Raw genomic sequence first — 18,051 nt, 5'->3', positions numbered from 1 at the left:
CCTGGACCCAGGGTATGGCAGCTGCATACCCCTGCCATACCCAATTGACGCCCCTGACAGTATGTATCAGTGTTTTAACATGAAGTTAAGGCAGAGTGGTTCTCATTCTCAAACGTTTTTTTGCCTCAGGGGACCGTACTGTCTGTAGGTAACCTTTTCATCCACGGCACCCCTGAATTCCATTGTTACTTTAAAGTACCTTACATTTATGTCAAATATGCGAGGAAAACTTGAGAGAATATCTGTTTCCATTGGGACAGATCTAAAATAAATGTTACTTGATATTAAGTGATATTGACAAATTCCAAATATTATCATGGGTATTCTGAGGCACCCCTGGACTTCCGTCACAGGCACCCTAAGAGGCCACGGCATGCACACACTTAAAGAAACCCTAAGGTAAGGTACAATATGAGAACCAAACTGTAACAGTACTAATGTACAGTCATTACAACTTATTGTTAGAAATGTTTAAAATCATGCATGACAACTTGTTGTAACAACCTGTATAACATACTGTATTAAAAGAGATTGGTCATAATGCATTATAAGCTCCGTGGAACACCAAATTATAACTAGCTGGTTGTAAAGTGTCTTTGTTAATTGTTTTGCAAAATTATAAACATTTATAACAAGTGTTATGAAGCATTTGAAGTGAATAATGCATTATGATAATAATGCATTATGATGCATTATTATGCATTATGAATGTGATAATAATGCAATGTATATCCAACCTTTAAGTAAAGTGTTACCTGGTGGAGTTTGTATTATATAATTATAAGTTACAATACTTCATAAACCTTGTAAGAAGTTGTTATAACAAGTGTTACAATGCCTTATAAGTGCATTATAATGTATTATAAACGTGTTGATTTCTCAGGGTATAAAAGTCCATATATGTAACCTGACTTGCGCCAGATGATAGCAGCAGTGCGTATTGCTCTGCTTACTATCCATCTGGGATTGCTCCGGCAGACTCGATGTAAGGGGCGGGCCATTTTTTGAAATTATTTAGCAGGTGATTGGATGGGGCCGTCTGTCTATCACAGTCTGGGAGTGCCAACTCCAACCACTCATATTGGCCTGTCTGCGTGACGTTCCACCCAGAATCCGCCTCCTGGGTTTCCACGTGGTCTGCAATCAGACTCTATTGGCTCAGAGCCGCTCAGAGCCCGCCCGTAGCTGCCGCTGATTGGTCCGGCCTGGGGCTTTACGAGTGTTATCAACTCTCACTGAGAGAACTCAGATGGTAAAGTAGAGTGGTAGCCTACGCACTACTGCCACCATCTGACGAAAGTCAGGTTACCATATGGTCATTCCCAGAAAAAGAAAAAAACCTTTTATGCCCATACATGGAGATCCACAGGCATCAAACCAAGGCCCTAACTCACCAAGGCCAATCTCTTTGATGTCTCTGGAGGCCCACGATGCGTTGACGTGTTTACTGTATTTACAGTATTAACTTTAAATCTCACCGTTAGGTTGGGGCTACGCATGGATGTACGCTGAGAGCATCGCGCGGCAGTTTTTCTCCATATACTCCAATGCATTTCCCCATCTTTAACGCCCTTTATCTCTGATGTTTGTTTTATGGCTAAAACTGTGGCGGGTTGTGGCAAAATGTCAAAATTTTGATCGGCAATGAACAGTTATGATCAACACTGGTCTATACAGAAAGTTACACAACAACATCCTGTCTGCGCTCATGTGACCAAGTGACGTCATGACGCATGCATTGACGCAGCAGGGCCGGATTCAATACAATGGTGGTGGGCCTGGGCAGCGAGAGTTTGCATGTTCTCCCCGTGTCTCCTAGGGTTGATACCCTCACAAAAACATGAACAAACTCCCCCCAGAATGACAACAACTAGAATCGTCAGAGAAACTCTGTGGTTGGCCAGATGGCAAAGAATTGGCGCATGTCACCCTGAGGTCGCAAGTCACCCTGAGGTGTCTTACTAGTAAATGTGTTTATAACGCATTATAAGCTTGTAACTGCTGCTTGCAGAGTACTAAATAATGTTGTAACTCACAGGTGAGAGCGCCCTCTGCTGTCAGCTCAGTGGTCCTGTTTCCCGTGCCGTCCACACAGAAGCACCTGGCCCCCACACACTGCAGGGGCAGGAAGCTGCCGTCCTCGGCCGAGCATGCTGGGACATGGAGTTCGGCTCCGGCTGCCATGCTGCTCTTCACCATCAGGGCCTGCGCTCTCTCCGCCTCGCAGCGGGACGGACAACGGGCGGGTCTGCGGCCCGTGGTCCGGGACAGCGCCACCTCCTGGCCGGTGCGCTGGTCCACGCACCAGCACTGCGCGCCGTCGCACTGGACTTCCTGGTACTGGCCGCCGGGCGCGCAGCTTGGCACAAACAAGGCAGCCGACGCGTCGCCGCCGGAACACGACAGCAGCACGGGAGTCAGTACCTGGAGCAAGGACAATGATTTATGGATTGTGTTTTCATTTTAACTTAACCATAACAATGAGGCAAACATGCATGTTCTATTCTGTTCTATTCTATTCTCGGCAATTGTATTGCATTGTATTGTATTGTGTTTTATATTCTATGCTGTGCTATCTTTTTCTTTTCTTTTCTATTCTATTCTATTCTATTCTATTCTATTCTATTAATGTCATCTGGGGACGAATAATTAGTTGGTAGTGAGGAGTCCATAATTGTCACAAATGTAACTCGCTAATAAATAAATATAAAGATAATTTCTCTCCCCATCGCCTTTTTCCTCCGAAGGTAACGTGCTGCAAAGAAGAATAACTTGTGTGTACGTGTGTGTGTGTGTGTGTGTGTGTGTGAGTGAGTGAGTGAGTGAGTGAGTGAGTGAGTGAGTGAGTGAGTGAGTGTGTGTGTGTGTGTGTGTGCGTGCGTGCGTGCGTGCGTGCGTGCGTGCGTGCGTGCGTGCGTGCGTGTGTGTGTGTGTGTCACCCATTCTGAATGGCTGCTATGCCTATAAAGGACTCTACATAGCACACCATGACAGAATAGTTGATCTCATAACAAAGGACAATAATTTTGCACTGTCTGTGAGAATGTACAAACATTCCTGTGTCAAACTCTCCATGTTTCATCTCTGTACAGAAAATCCAGAAATATTTTCACATCTCTCTGCTAATACACCAGATGTTGTTGTTGTCAATGAAGGAGACAAATCAGTTTCCATTCTTGAAGTGGCCTGTACCTTTGATTCTAGCTTAGAGGAAGCCTTTATGACCAAAGTCATTAAATACCAGCCGCTCCTACGAACCATAGGTGCAATCTATTTGTGTTCATCTTTGGCAGCCTTGGACATGATGTACATAGGTTGGTTGTAAGAGGCCAACAACTTGGGATGCCAAAAAAAGCAGCTAAACAGCTTGCAAAATGCTGTGCAATCTCTTCTACTATCGGTAGTCGCCAAATATGGCGAAGGCGTTGTTACTTGTACCCTTGAATGGTTTGTGGTTATTGGATATTTGTCCAGGATATGATGCCTGTACATTACTTAAAGCACCTTGTACTGTATCTCTTACGTGGACATAAATAAATGATTGAAGTGTGTGTGTGTGTGTGTGTGTGTGTGTGTGTGTGTGTGTGTGTGTGTGTGCGCGCGCGTGCGTACGTGCGTGTGTGTATGTGTGTGTGTGTAACCTGTTCCAGAGAGGCAGAATGCGTGCCAGTCAGGCCCATCAGTGTGCGTCTCAGAGCGTGGAGGAAGGCGGGCTCCTCCAGAGTCCTGCTGACGAGCCCCACCAGCTGCGTGTTCCTCTCCTCACCCACACCCTGCAGCTGACCCACCATCGCTCCTCTGTCTCCCACCGTCCCGCTGAAGTTCAAGTCTGCAGCCACCAGGGACGTCAAGAGAATGTTAGAGAGGCAGGGGCTGAAATTTCTGAAAGGGCCTTTTGGTCGAAAACAGCAGACCTCCTGCGACGTGTTGTGAGCTTGGAGGTTGGCTATTTTCGGTGCTTGATACAACACTGAACTAAGCAAGTGAAAACTGGATATGTGGTGTAACGACATGGATTTCTACACAGAGAGGGCAATTCTTTCAACATAAGATGCTGCATTCAAGTTCAGGAGAGTTTGGACAAGGCAATTCTCTTGAATGCTGCCTTCAGGTATGGCATGGAAAGAGGACATTTGCATTTCTTTCACTATAGTAAATGCTGCATTCATGGTATGGAGAGGGCACCCTAACAACCCTAGGAGACACGGGGAGAACACACAGAAAGGCCCTATCGCCAACCCCACCTAGGGTGTGGCCGCTGATGACGGGGAGGGAGGAACACGCCCCCAGTGCCCACAGCGTCCCCCGGCGGGAATCGAACCCAGGACCTTCTAGCAGTGAGGCGAAGCGCTAACCACTGCGCTACGATGCCCCCTAAATGAAAACATTTTAAAACTCACCTTTTCTTTTCTCTAATTAAAACCTAAAACATGAACCCTTGTTGTAAAATTGTGAGAATTGCCGATCTACAAAAATACTACTAATACTAATGCAAGATAATGAACAATAATGTAAGCTACACGAACCTGCAGCGTTCTTCAGGAACTTGCCTCCGAACAGGTTCTCTTGGAGGCGTTGTGGGGAGGAGGAGGACAGGCTCAGAGCCTGCAGGGCCAGGCCCACGGAGGGGAACAGGCCGTGGAGGACCTCGGCCAGCCGGCTCAGGAAGGCCGGGAGAGGAAGGGCCTGGGACGATAGGAAAATGTCACGTCACGTCAATATATTATTCTTATAAAAAAATTAAATAAAACGATTCACGATATTATCGCGATAAAGATCAATTGAAACAGTGACCGGTCTGGTGATCATGTATGAGTTGTCGGCCCACTTTTGAGTAGGTACCCAAGAATTAGTTTTAAACCTTTCCTAACTACCCTTTTCTTATTCCTTTTCTGGTGTTTTCCAAATGTATTTTGTATTTGTATACTTACTGTGACTTGTTATGTCAGTATATGATGTTTGATGTTTGGGGACTACGGACGTAAATTAGCATCTGGCTAAATCCGGTGTATTTACATTGGCTCATTGATATGCATTGTCCTGTCTAAATAAACAAATAAATGAAATCAAATGAAAATTAAAATATCCCCAACATCTATTATCCTGGGGCGGAACATTTGCAAAAAAATTGCCGATCTACAAGACTATTAAGTACGTTATTTACAGCTCCGTTTTACCAATTATCGAGGGTTTAAAAGGTACCAGACATGCAGCTTGGCAAATAAAAGGTGAATTGATCCCAGTACATGACGGAGGACGTTTTCACGATGAATGTAAACCCCCTCGATACGATTATCGTGAGAGTTTTTTTGATCACGACAAGCGATGACAGCGGTTATGGCCCCATCCCTACCTCCTGCTTGGTGACGTGGAGGAGCTCCTGGACGGGTCGGAGGAGCTCGGTGCAGGAGCTGTGAGGGCCAGAGGAGGCTGGGAGGCCAGCCGAGGGGCTGCTGGGTGGATCCACTGGACCCCAGAACAGCCTGGAGAGAGCTATGCGCCTCTGGGCAGGACACAATGCCATACCTGCATGCAGTGTTGGGGAAGTTACTTTGAAAGCATAACTACAGTAACAAGTAACTCACTGTGGCAGTAACTTGATCAAGTTAAAGTTATACCCCTGGAGAAATGTAACTCATAAAGTTTCAAGTTACATAGAAAAAGTGACTTGAGTAACTTGAGGTTAAATTGAGAGTGTACATTTGGTGTACATGAAACAAAATATCCTACAAAAAAAGTCACATGCCAGCATGTGACTTTGTAGCAATATTTAGCCATCTGTTTGGCCTTGCTCTTTGTCATTTCAGCGATTGTTAGGCCACTTGTGGTCAATTTATGTACCGGTACACGGCCCAAGCTTCCAAATATGAGTATTGAGAATCTACATCTGTGCAAAAGGTCTGCTATGATTCTAAGGAATGGTTGGTGCTTAGAATGCTTATCTTGGAAAACCTGGTCCATGTACAGATCAAAAACCACCCCTTTTTGGTCTATTAGACCAGTGTTTCTCAACCTTTTTTCTGCATGGGCACACTTTTCATGTCCCAAGAATCCATGGGCACACCATCATAATACGGGGGTGTAAATATCGTCACTGTCGGGAAGAAACCTTGAATCTCCCAAGTTTCAAATTTGTAGGGTTAAAGTAAAGCCCTGCTTCATCATACAAGACTGTTGCACAACAGTAGTGAAAACGCACACAAGCCTCGCACCGCGAGGCGTTGTGTGCTTGTAGATCGGCTGTTTTCACAAGTTTAAATCATTTTTAAAATGATAAATACAATACTGGCTTTCAAGCTGTTTCAAGGGGCACACTTGACCCTTCTCAGGGGCACACCAAAGGTCCCCAGGCACAGTGGTAGAGAAACACTGTATTAGACGTCTAATATACGTCTAAAGGCTGAACGTTTTTTAGACGTCTAAGCTTAGACTAGACGTTGATTAGACGTCGAATAGGCGTCTAGACAGTCTATATTTTAGATGTCTAATAGACGTATATAAATAGACCGTGTCTATATACAGCCGTTGAAATAACGTCTAATCAACGTCTAGTCTAAGCTTAGACGTCTAAAAAACTTTCAAATCTATACCTATATTAGACCAATTTTAGACCAACGTCTAATAGACGACTATTGCTCAGTGGGCAGACACACACGCACCCACGCACGCACGCACACGCACGCACGCACGAACGCACGCACGCACACACACACACACACACACACACACTACTTGAAGAAGCCTGATTGAAAGTGTTTGAAATAGCCTACCGTTATTTGCTGCAGAAATAAAGTTTTGATCATTAAAAGTAATTTGCCAGCACTTCGTTTATGATTTTGCATGGCTCGGAACTGAAGTTACAGTAGAGGATGTGCGTTATTCTCTTTGTCTTTGAACATATAACACATACTTGTGTTGCATTGACTAGCATTGATTGTTATGTGCACTTTTTTGTTTGGCACTGTCTGTTAAGTTGTGCTTTGAGTATAGCTTTTTCTTTTTTTTTACGTGTCACTTATGAACGTTGAATGTTTCGCGGTCACTTTATGTATATATTCTTTTTTGCAATAGCTTTTCGACACTTTATGTTTATATTCTTCTTTTTTGTGCTTGCTCTTTGGACTACAGTACTCTTTTTCTTGTTCCTACTTCTTTGTAACTTGTAACCTTAAACTAGCTGCTGTGCTGCCTCTGGGCAACTGAATTTCCCCCATGGGATAATAAAGGTATCTATCTATCTACAAACAAACGAGTGACAATATGTGAATAGTATCCCGCAGTAGACCGAGATGAAGCGAATGATAGGCTACTCACTGCAGACCACAGAGTCTCCATGCTGCCGTGATCCAGGAACCTCGGTGCCCGTGGTGTCCACACACCAGCACTGGCCTCCTGCCTGGCACTGTCTGGGAGAATACGCCCCACTGGACTCACACTGTGGGACGTAACTACTGGAAACCTTCTCTGCTGCCCGCCTCTCCTCCTCGCACGCCGTAGGACCTAACAACAAGAAGACAGTGGTTCCCAACCTTTTCTGGATCACGGCCCACTTGAACCCCACTTGAACAAGTTCAAAGTTTTCTACCACAAGTTCCTTGTGACTACCACTTGTTAAGTGATCAGATGGGTGACCATCTGATCACTTAACAAGTGGTAGTCACTAGGGATGGAGCTTGAAACCAGGGACATGCTGGGCCCCTGATTCAGCCCGGGAAAAAGAGTTGTAGAGGCCCTCATTGCGCGCTATAGAGAGAGATTTCTCTCTATAGCGCTGCTGCTACTCAAAGAAAAGTGACAAGCCAGTGGGCCAATCACATGAGTTATATTTCGTCGTTGTCAGGTGGAAACCTTGTATGTCCAAAACCGTTTGTTTTGTATTTATCATTTTACAAATGATTTAAACTATAGTGAAAACAGCCGATCTACAAGCACTGCGAGGCGTTGTGTGGACAATACATTATTACAGTAGTATTCCGAATTTAACAAACAGCATTGTGTTTAACATTTAACACAATGAACAATTGCACATTAATGAATGGATGTTTTAATGATAGGCAAAATATTTGTTACTTTTGTCATCTTCATAGATGGTGGTCAGTCACAACAACTGGACAATAATGAAATGTATTAGTTCTGTTCAGAATCTGTCGTCTCTCATTTTTCCACAAATTATTAGGAACCGCTCAATAGTGGGCTTGATAAAAGCCTGGCTCAATAAGCAGGATCGATTAGGTTCTCATTGTCAATCAAAATTAACAATTAACACTCTTGTAGAGTGCTTTTATTTTGGGACAGAGTCAGAACGCTCTTGCTGGGTGAGCCCTAACGTCCATTGTCGGCTCAAAACATGTACAAATCAATAAGGTGCTCAGCGCTTTGTCTAAACAGTTTTCTATCTACCGACCCGTCCACTCGTCGGCATGTGTTAGTCAATATGTTTCCAATAAATTAATGTTTACTCAAACTCCATCCCTTTCCTTGTTGTTGGGTGAAAATAGCCGAACATTTCACGTGACGTTGATCGCCTTCGCTATTCGCTCATACTAGGACATGCCGTTTTGTATGCGAAAGTATTCCTACATACTGTATGCGGAAGCATTCCGACGAGGAAACGCGAGTCTCTGAGAAGTTTGAGTAAACATTAATTTATTGGAAACTTATGGAACAACACATGCCGACGAGTGGACGGGTTGGTAGATAGAAAACTGTTTCGACAATGCAGTGAGCACCTTATTGATTTGTACATGTTTCGAGCCGACAATGGACGTTAGGGCTCTCCCAGCAAGAGCGTTCTGACTCCCCTTTATAACTCTTGTAGAGAGATAACGTCCCAAAATAAAAGCACTCTACAAGAGTTATGATTTATGGCTAATAAAATCTGCCCCCTTGCCAAGTCTGACCTCCGGGCTGGACTTTGGACTAATGGCGTGGCACTTACATCTGAAGAGTCCGGTCAAGGCCAGTCTGAGCGCTAGCAGCCTCCTCTGTAGGACCCTGTAGATGTTGGTCTGAGAGAAGGACGGCCCGGAGCGCACTCCTCTGAACGCTGTGTCATACACCTCTGAGAGGAGCAGCTCCACACCTACACAAATGACATAATGTTATAATCCATCTACACCAGTGAGTTCTCAACCTTTAATAATCACATTTTAACTGGGGCCCCCCCAAATAATCACATTTTAACTGGGGACCCCCCAAATAATCACATTTTAACTGGGGACCCCCCAAATAATCATATTTTAACTGGGGGACCCTCCCCCACCATGACGAGCCCTAAGAGTTGAGTTATACATTTTGTACAACACGGTTCTATTGTGAAAATAGCCGATCTACATGCTCACAACGCCTCTAATATTTGACAATTTGGCCAATGTTTAATTTGTAATTTTAGAGGTATTAAAAAGTCCTTAAATTATCACTTTAGAAATGTGCATAAACCCTCTATACTCTTAAACTTTATGTTGGTTTGTTTACTGTTTGTGTACTGTGAGAAAACAATGTTGCACATTAAGTTAATCATCTGGGGACCCTCCCAAAATAATGGGGGTCCCGACCCACAGGTTGAGAACCACTGATCTACACAATGATACCACATACTGTTATAAATCATGGAATACATGTATCGTTGCTGTCGGGCAGAAACTTCTTATCTACATTATTCTAACTATTTGTGTTTTTTACCACTACTTGATCATACACAAAAAAGCATAAAAAATTGCAGATCTATATGCGCTCGACACATGGTGCGAAGCGACACGTTCCATGCTTGTAGATCTGATGTTTTTGCTATTGTTTTCATTCCTGAAAAGTTTTGGACACGCAGATTTATTTATTTTTTTTGTAATAAAAGATGATGCATATTTATGAGTGCTTTTTAATGTAATTGTATAGTGATTATAACCATATAATTCATTATAAAATGCTTTATAGTGTGTTTTAAGCAATCATACTGTATTTATATTGCATTATAATAATATTATAATGTGTGTTTTTTTATCCCGCATTTGTGTAATCAGTTTCTTCACCCAGTGTCAATTGTCTAATGAAGTCCTACCTCTGCCAACCTGGGGAGAGCAACGGACTGACCTCATGCTTCTATGCATGAGGAGCCCAAGTCGCTTCTTTTCACCTGGCGGGGGGGTAGTGTGTGGAAGGAACATGTTATTCCAACCAGTTCCTTTCCCCTCCATCAGGCACCCCAGCTGGCCAGGGGGAGGCATTATCGTGACCAGGATTACAGCATGTTTTTTTTTATGGGCACTGATGGCGCGGAGGAGAGAACGCGTCCCCAGCGCCCCCAGCGGGAATCGAACCCAGGATCTTCTAGCTGTGAGGTGACAGCGCTACCGACTGTACCACCGTGCCCCCCAGCATAATATGTGCTTTTGACATCCCCTTGAGGCTTCATTCACACTAAAGAGTGATATATCTTCTCCGTGTCGTTTGAGAATGAGGGGAGGAGGGTGGGTCCAATTCATTCTCTATGCACGTCACATGGTTTCATGTCTCTTCCAAGCCTCTTGGCTTGAATCTTCTTGTCTCTTGGCCAAGAGGCTTGGAAGACATGAAACCATGTGACTTCCATAGAGAATGAATTGGACCTACCCTCCTCCCCTCATTCTCAAATGACACAGAGACAACATATGACGTTACTCTTTGTAGGAAGCCTTAGGATGTGTGTGTGTGTGTGTGTGTGTGTGATGTGTGTGTGTGTGTGTGTGTGTGTGTGTGTGTGTGTGTGTGTGTGTGTATGTGTGTGTACCTGTATTGTCCAGCTCTCTCCCTCTGCTATCAGAACAGTAACAATAGGAGGAGACGGAAGGGAAAGCTTGTCTGAAATTGCTGAAAGTCTCAAAGGCCTCTGGGAACCTACACACACACACACACACACACACACACACACACACACACACACACACACACACACACACACACACACACACACACACACACACACACACACACACACACACACACAAAATTATACAAATTATTCACTTGCATGTCAGCAACAAATTCATTAACACGTCAAAAAAGTGAGCTTCTCTCGCAAATCTCTGGTTTGAGGGTACATATTTAACACATCGGGTGCCCACGTGGTGTCTACGCGTCAATCTCTTTGATCTTTACGAGTGCCCAACGACGCGTTTGACGCGTTGTACAGTAAACTATACTGTACTGTAGCTACTGCACTTGGCTACCGCGGTGATGAAACAACTCCATTTCCCAACATGCAGCGCGCAATTACGTCCCCCGGACGTGCTGTGTGTCTCGTTGACTTCCTGTTTACCGGCTGCACAAAAGTGCTGTTTTCTCCGGATTCCCTTCCTTTTTTTCATTTTTTTCTCAAAACGGCAGCCTCTTCTACATGCCGTAACACAAACACTGTGGCTTAGAAATGATAAAAAACGGTCCTGACTGAAAGAAAAGATTTTCGCGAAATAAACAGGACATACTCGGATTACATTTACTCGGATTACTTTTCTCGCCAGTACTCTCGCCGGTAGGTAAAATGGCGCGTTGCCATGGGCACCAGCAAATTAGATCACGTGGGCATCCGATGTGTTAAAAACAATGGGCCACATGATTTTTTTTTCTTTTTCTGGCAAATAAATGCTAATAAGGATACCATGCTTTGAATTTTAAACCTGCAATTATTGCGACCGTAGGTCACAGTTAACTATGAAAACCGACACATCTTGTCCATGTATCTCTGTCTGTAGGTCACGCCTGCACTGAACTGAAGTCCCATTGGAAACATAACAGAAACACAATAGCTCAGACAAAGTCATTCGAGCGGCCTATTCTTGTTATGGGTGTATAGTTTAAGAAAATGTTTGAAAACATCATGGAAGTAACACCAACAACACCAGAGAAATAACGCCCTCAGATATATTGAAAGGAGACATAACGCTTCCAGTAGGACATGTTATTGCTACTGCACCAAGGGAGCAGGTGCGTCACATCCGCTTTATCTCGCACTCATCGTTTCTATTTCCGTTTGCCAGACTGTATGCCGGGAGCATTTGCCCAAATCGCGGAGGCAACAGTCTGGCCTCGCAAGACTAGACAGGCAGTGGACCTGAAGCAGAAAAAACAATAGAATGTCTATAAAGAATGTTTTGACCACATCTCCATGACATCCTGAGATTATATGACACTATAACTGTTATTAGTTATAATTAATATTATGAATGATTAGTTATAATTGATATTATGAATGGGTGTTGACCCCTTTCCGACCTGGAAATATTTTATGCTTTAGCTATTGAAAAATAGCAGATATACAAGCTCACAGCGAGGCACCGAGTGCCGCGCTGCGAGCCTGTAGATCTGCATTTTTTTTTTTTTTTTTTTTATTAAATCGTGAAAATGTGCATGTGCAAATCTATGGATAAATATATTTTTCAAAGGAAACTTTTGTAACTCAAATCCCTGCTTCTGGGGGTTCCTGGAACAACATACTTTGAGATGGTGGTCCGCAGCCACATGTTTTTGGGGGACCTTGACAAGAAAAAGTTTGAGAACCACCCATTCAGAATTAGGATTTAGAAGAGACTTGCACACATTTTATCGATTTTCCGTGTATCTGCTATTTTTTTAATAGATAAAGCATAAAATAATGGTTAAAGTAATAATGCGCAATAATCGTTCCAGGCTTAAATGGCTTAATTGCGACCGTAGGTTGCAGTTAATATGAAAACCGGCACATCTTGTCCGTACGTCCTTCAGTAACGCCTCAATGTTGTTGACATTGTGACATCATGTGACATCACCTCATCAAAGATCAAACCCTGGATATCCATACATGGAGATGACTGAATCATCACCTAGATCTCCATATATGGAGCTGACCTCTACATCTTATTCCCAGAAGATGCCCTGTTAGGGCAACCACACTATAGTAGAATCCCTTTTATGCCCATAACAGGGGATAAAGACTGAGAGACAGATTCTGTCACGCACGGAGGCACGGTTGGTTCTACAGGCAGGGATCTCCATTTATGGGCCCTTTAGGGCAAGGTCACTGGCATTATGAATGAGGCCTAGAATTATTGAATGCTTTAACCAGTGAAAAACAGCAGATATACAAGCTCGCAGCGCGGCACCGAGTGCTGCGCTGCGAGCTTGTAGATCAGCTATTTTTGAAAAAGTCGTGAAAATGTGTGCAAATCTTTGAATATGTGTATTTTCAAAGCGAATGATTGTAACTCAAATTTTGCTTCTGGGGGGTCCCTGGAACTAGATATTTTGAGATGGGGGTCCGTGGCCAAATAAATATCATTTTAGGGGTCCTTCACATGAAAAGGATTGAGAACCACTAGTAGGCTAGTCTCTGAAGAACAGACTAACTGAGCTCCAGTTAAGTGAAAAGGACCTTTTCTTTGACGATGGCTGGCCAGATTGCTGACATAGAAACATACGTTTTTCAAAAGAAATCTTAGAAGGATTCAAAAGACACTTAAAATTCAAATTTTCACGATTTAAAAAAAAATAGCAGATCTACAAGCTCGCAGCGTGGCACTCGGTGCCGCGCTGTGAGCTTGTATATCTGCGATTTTTCAATAGTTAAAGCATAAAATAATGATACACAATAAGGTGTACCCGTAATATCATGAATGCGTGTTAGCCAAGCCCCCAGAACGGCTTGTAAACATTGAAGCGGCAGCCCTACTGGCCAAAGCTGGAATTTCAGGCGGGGTGAAACACATGCACGAGCATAAGAGCGCGCCGCTGTGGTCTACAATAGGGTTCAATGGACATCGACGTCGTTCGCGACGTCATTACGTCTCGACGTCAAACATTTTGGCCTCTAGGTAGAGGCCAATTTCCCCCAGAATGCACCTGGATTAGCTACTGAAGCATGTAGCCATTGCTTCAAAACGCCACTGAGCACTTGCATTGAAATGATAGTGGGGGCGGGGCCGGTCCGCTCTCTATTTTATACTCTATGGTGTTAACCTGTTGAAGGAGTTCAGCAGGTCCAGCTCCATTCTGTCCGTGGTGTTGATGAACTTGCACTGCACCGGCAGGAAGCTGCCCTCCTCTGAGCACTGAGGAGGAGACTGCCCCCTGCTGGCGTGGAGGAGACGCCGCGCCCGCACCTCACAGCTTCCAGGACCTGCAGGGTAAAAAAAAAAAGGGGTTCAGCCAATCAAAGGCATCGTGAATCTAGCCGTTCGTTTACGGATGATTTTGTAACAGCATTTCGAAAAGCATATGTACTGTATCATGCATGTCGTAATAGGTGAAACTATGGCAAAAAATACAGAGCTCCACAAGCTAACAACGCCTCGCAATTCGACACATTGTGTGTTATTAATTATTTTAAGCCTGGAAGGTGAGTCATGACCATAAAACATTTCATTCTGTGTCAGAACAAATTTGAAAACCGTAAAAAAGGTATTTATTAAATATAGCATATAATATAATTATATATTCAATTTTAACACAGATTCAAACGTTTTATGGCTTGGTTCTAGGCAAAGAATATATATAAAAAATAGAATAAAGTATATGCATATTTTCTGAAATATTTATGAGAAACATGGGTATGGGTTTTCTATCTGTGGCGTTACAAAATGTCCGTCACTGCTATGCCCTGGCCTGTAGGGTTTAACACTCGGGTGACTGAAAAAGAATCAGTTCCACTCTGACTGCATTTATCAGTCAAATTGACAGGTACGTTTTCTCCCTTTTGGCCCAGGAGAGCAACACCTCCTCCCCTGCTGCCAGCGGGGGTTCTATTGTCTTCCAAATGTGAATTAGCATTTCAATTGATCTCTCAAATGGGGAGCGCAAAAGGTGTGAAATTCTCTCCTTGCTTCTGGGAGGGGGAGGAATGGGTGAGACCTTATAGATCTTTATGACCGATAACTAACAGCCAGCGTGGTATAATGGTATTATTTCATACTTAGGAAAGGTTCAGAAGGGGAAAAAAAATGAGAACATATGTGTCCCAGCATAGCAGAGGGGCAGTACATTTTTCTTTTTTCTAAAATGTGATAAAGCCACAAAAGCATTTAATAAATATCAGGCTACATTTCACTTAAACGCCAGAGCTTGACTCTGCATGTAAATAAGACTTTTCTTAATTAATGTGAAGAGAAACCTCACATTTTGCATTTTATCTAAAAGGCTGAATTCTCAGATCTAGTATTTCTGCATGGTATAACTCTATAAGCTATATCTACAAAACTGTTGGGTCAATCTTCACAACCAATATATCATTTTGTATCTACACTGTAAAAAAAAAAAAGTTGTGAATACTCAAAATTTTAAGGCAACAAACTTCAGAAAACTTTTAAGTTTAGGTCAACTTAGAATTTTAAGTTAAGCAAAAATTATAAAAGTTGAGGCAACTGAAAATGTTAAGATAAACCAACTAAACCAATTTAAGCAAAACTTAAAGTTTTATGTTTGATTGTCTAACTTAAAAGTTTTCTGAAGTTTGTTGCCTTAAAATTTTGAGTTTTCCCAACTAGCTTTCAAATGAAATGAAAAAATGAAAATGAAAATGAAAAAAAAATTCAATGACTAGCCCTCAGCTGTGTTCGGTCACATATGTCTTGAGTATTTAGGAAAAGTCATGGAAGGGAACATTTCTGAGACCTTCACGGGGAGAGTTATTGCACTTTACGATCTCAAAATAGGTCAAAATGACTTGTTAGTCACCCGTGTGTTAAGTGGGTTAGGGTTAGGGTTAGTTTATTATGGCGTATTTCTCCTACAGTTTGCGGGCCTGCCGCTCTGTCGGGTTCCGTAGAGCTCCATGCCCTCCAGGTCCACACACCAACACTGGCCCGTGGAGGGGTCACACTGGACGGCTTCAAACTCCCCTGACGGCTGGCATTCTGGGAGCCCCGCGCCAGAGCCAGGACCCTCCGACAGCACCGTCTGCCTCTGCTGCCTGCAGAAAGACAGGCCTGGGGTGGAGGGAGAGAGAGGTTGTAAAGTGATTGAGTGAGTGAGATGCCGCGAGTGCCATGAGTGAGTTATTGAATGCTTTAACCAGTGAAAAATAGCAGATATACAAGCTCACAGCGCGGCACCGAGTGCCGCGCTGCGAGCTTGTAGATCTGCTATTTTTGAAGAAGTCGTGAAAATGTGTGCAAATCTTTGAATATATGTATTTTCAAAGCGAACGTTTGTAACTCAAATTTTGCTTCTGGGGGGGGGGGGGGGGGGGGTCCCTGGAACTAAATATTTTGAGGTCCGTGGCCAAATAAATATCAGTTTGGGGGTCCTTCACATGAAAAGGTTTGAGAACCACTGACACAGCAGTCTCTCAAGAACAGACTAACTGAGCTCCAGTTAAATGAAAAGGACCTTTTCATTGACGATGGCTGGCCAGATTGCTGACATAGAAACATAGGGTTTTTCAAAAAACCTTAGAAGGATTCAAAAGACACTTATAGAATCGGGTCAAAATTCGAATTTTCACAATTTTTCAAAAATAGCAGATCTACAAGCTCGCAGCACGGCACTCGGTGCCGCGCTGTGAGCTTGTATATCTGCTATTTTTCAATAGTTAAAGCATAAAATAATGATACACAATAATGCCGGAGCCAGGACCCTCCGACAGCACCGTCTGCCTCTGCTGCATGCAGAAAGACAGGCCTGGGTGGAGGGAGAGAGAGGTTGTAAAGTGATTGAGTGAGTGAGATGAAGAGAGTTAGAGGCAGGATGAAACAGAGGAAAAAAACGCAGTTGAGCTCGATGTATACACTTCGCACAATAGAACAATAGACCAGTGTTTCTCAACCTTTTTTCTGCATGGGCACACTTTTCATGTCCCAAGAATCCATGGGCACACCAACATAATAGGGGGGTGTAAATATCATCACTGTCGGGAAGAAACCGTGTATCTCCAAGTTTCAAATTTGTACATTTCTTCGCAAAGTAAAGCCCTGCTTCATCATCATACAAGGCTGTTGCACAACAGTAGTGAAAACAGCCGATCTACAAGCACACAACGCCTCGCACCGCGAGGCGTTGTGTGCTTGTAGATCAGCTGTTTAAAATTATAAATACAATACTGGCTTTCAAGCAGTTTCAAGGGGCACACTTGACCCTTCTCAGGGGCACACCAAAGGTCCCCATGCAGGCACAGTAGTTGAGAAACACTGCAATAGACCATATTCACACCACGGCCATCTTGGATTGCGTCACCACACGGGTAGAAAGCTAGACGCATACTCCGACTCTGGGGCGTCTGTAAAAAAAGTATTGGCAGAATCCTTCCACGCATGTTACAAAAACAGAAGTTCGGTAGGCCAATCAGATATGCCTCTTTCCCAGAAGCACTTGCTTTGGCAATGTATTGAATTGAAGTCCCAGAAAAGATGTGCTGTGACATCATCGGTTCATTTGTCAATTTGGTCAAAAGAAATTGGTGGAACAGAACTCATATTTTGGGACCATCGCTCAATTGTTTACAATGGTTTGTAATGCAGGCTCAAACGTCATGCAGAGCAATGTCCAGAAGAGCCATGTCCTCGTCTCAGGTCCCACATCGAAGATAGTGGGTTGGCTTAACAAAATTATCGAAACGAAGTGGATAAAAGCGCCCAAATTTTTTTAGGCTTCTTTAGGACCTAACGATGGATTTTAGCCTTGGGTACCAAACTTTATTTTGAAGTTTACCCATAGAATTATCCATATCAAGTTGGGCTCCCATCGACTTTCTATACAGGAGGAAAATACCCAGAAAAAAATCTGCTTTAAGTAGGATGTGAGGGTTCTAACTAGGGGTTTGTCATGATTTTGAATCCATTGCAAGCATTTGTTTTGCACAAAAAAACTTTCATTGGGCTAGAAATGTTTAGTGATGAGCCATCGTTTTTCACAGTTTTTGGGTGTTTTGGGGGGCCATTTCTAGCCCAAGGAAAAAAAATTGTGCAAAACAAATGCTGGCAATGGATTCAGAATTTTTGTCTGGGTTGGGGACACTTCAGAAACCCTCCTACATGTGACATCATCATTACGCTTTTCCTTCTTAATGTTTATACTCCTTTATGATTTGTTTGTATATATATATATATATATATA

General features: G+C 43.3%; 1 protein-coding gene across 1 annotated transcript in view; it reads right to left on the bottom strand.

Moving 5' to 3' along the window:
• tg (thyroglobulin) overlaps positions 1-18,051 on the bottom strand; it is a gene marked incomplete at both ends in the record, with an annotated part of 81,403 nt that overhangs the window by 57,056 nt on the left and 6,296 nt on the right. The window contains 9 exons of the mRNA XM_080753906.1: positions 2,037-2,424; positions 3,642-3,829; positions 4,527-4,686; positions 5,354-5,526; positions 7,315-7,500; positions 8,939-9,082; positions 10,763-10,869; positions 13,963-14,122; positions 15,732-15,926. Coding sequence (XP_080610032.1) covers positions 2,037-2,424; positions 3,642-3,829; positions 4,527-4,686; positions 5,354-5,526; positions 7,315-7,500; positions 8,939-9,082; positions 10,763-10,869; positions 13,963-14,122; positions 15,732-15,926 — 1,701 coding nt within the window. The remainder of the gene's footprint in view (positions 1-2,036; positions 2,425-3,641; positions 3,830-4,526; positions 4,687-5,353; positions 5,527-7,314; positions 7,501-8,938; positions 9,083-10,762; positions 10,870-13,962; positions 14,123-15,731; positions 15,927-18,051) is intronic.

This window comes from Nannobrachium achirus (assembly GCF_963921795.1).
Source record: "Nannobrachium achirus genome assembly, chromosome: 2".
Taxonomy (NCBI): domain Eukaryota; kingdom Metazoa; phylum Chordata; class Actinopteri; order Myctophiformes; family Myctophidae; genus Nannobrachium; species Nannobrachium achirus.
This window is presented reverse-complemented; position numbering and strand designations above follow the sequence as displayed.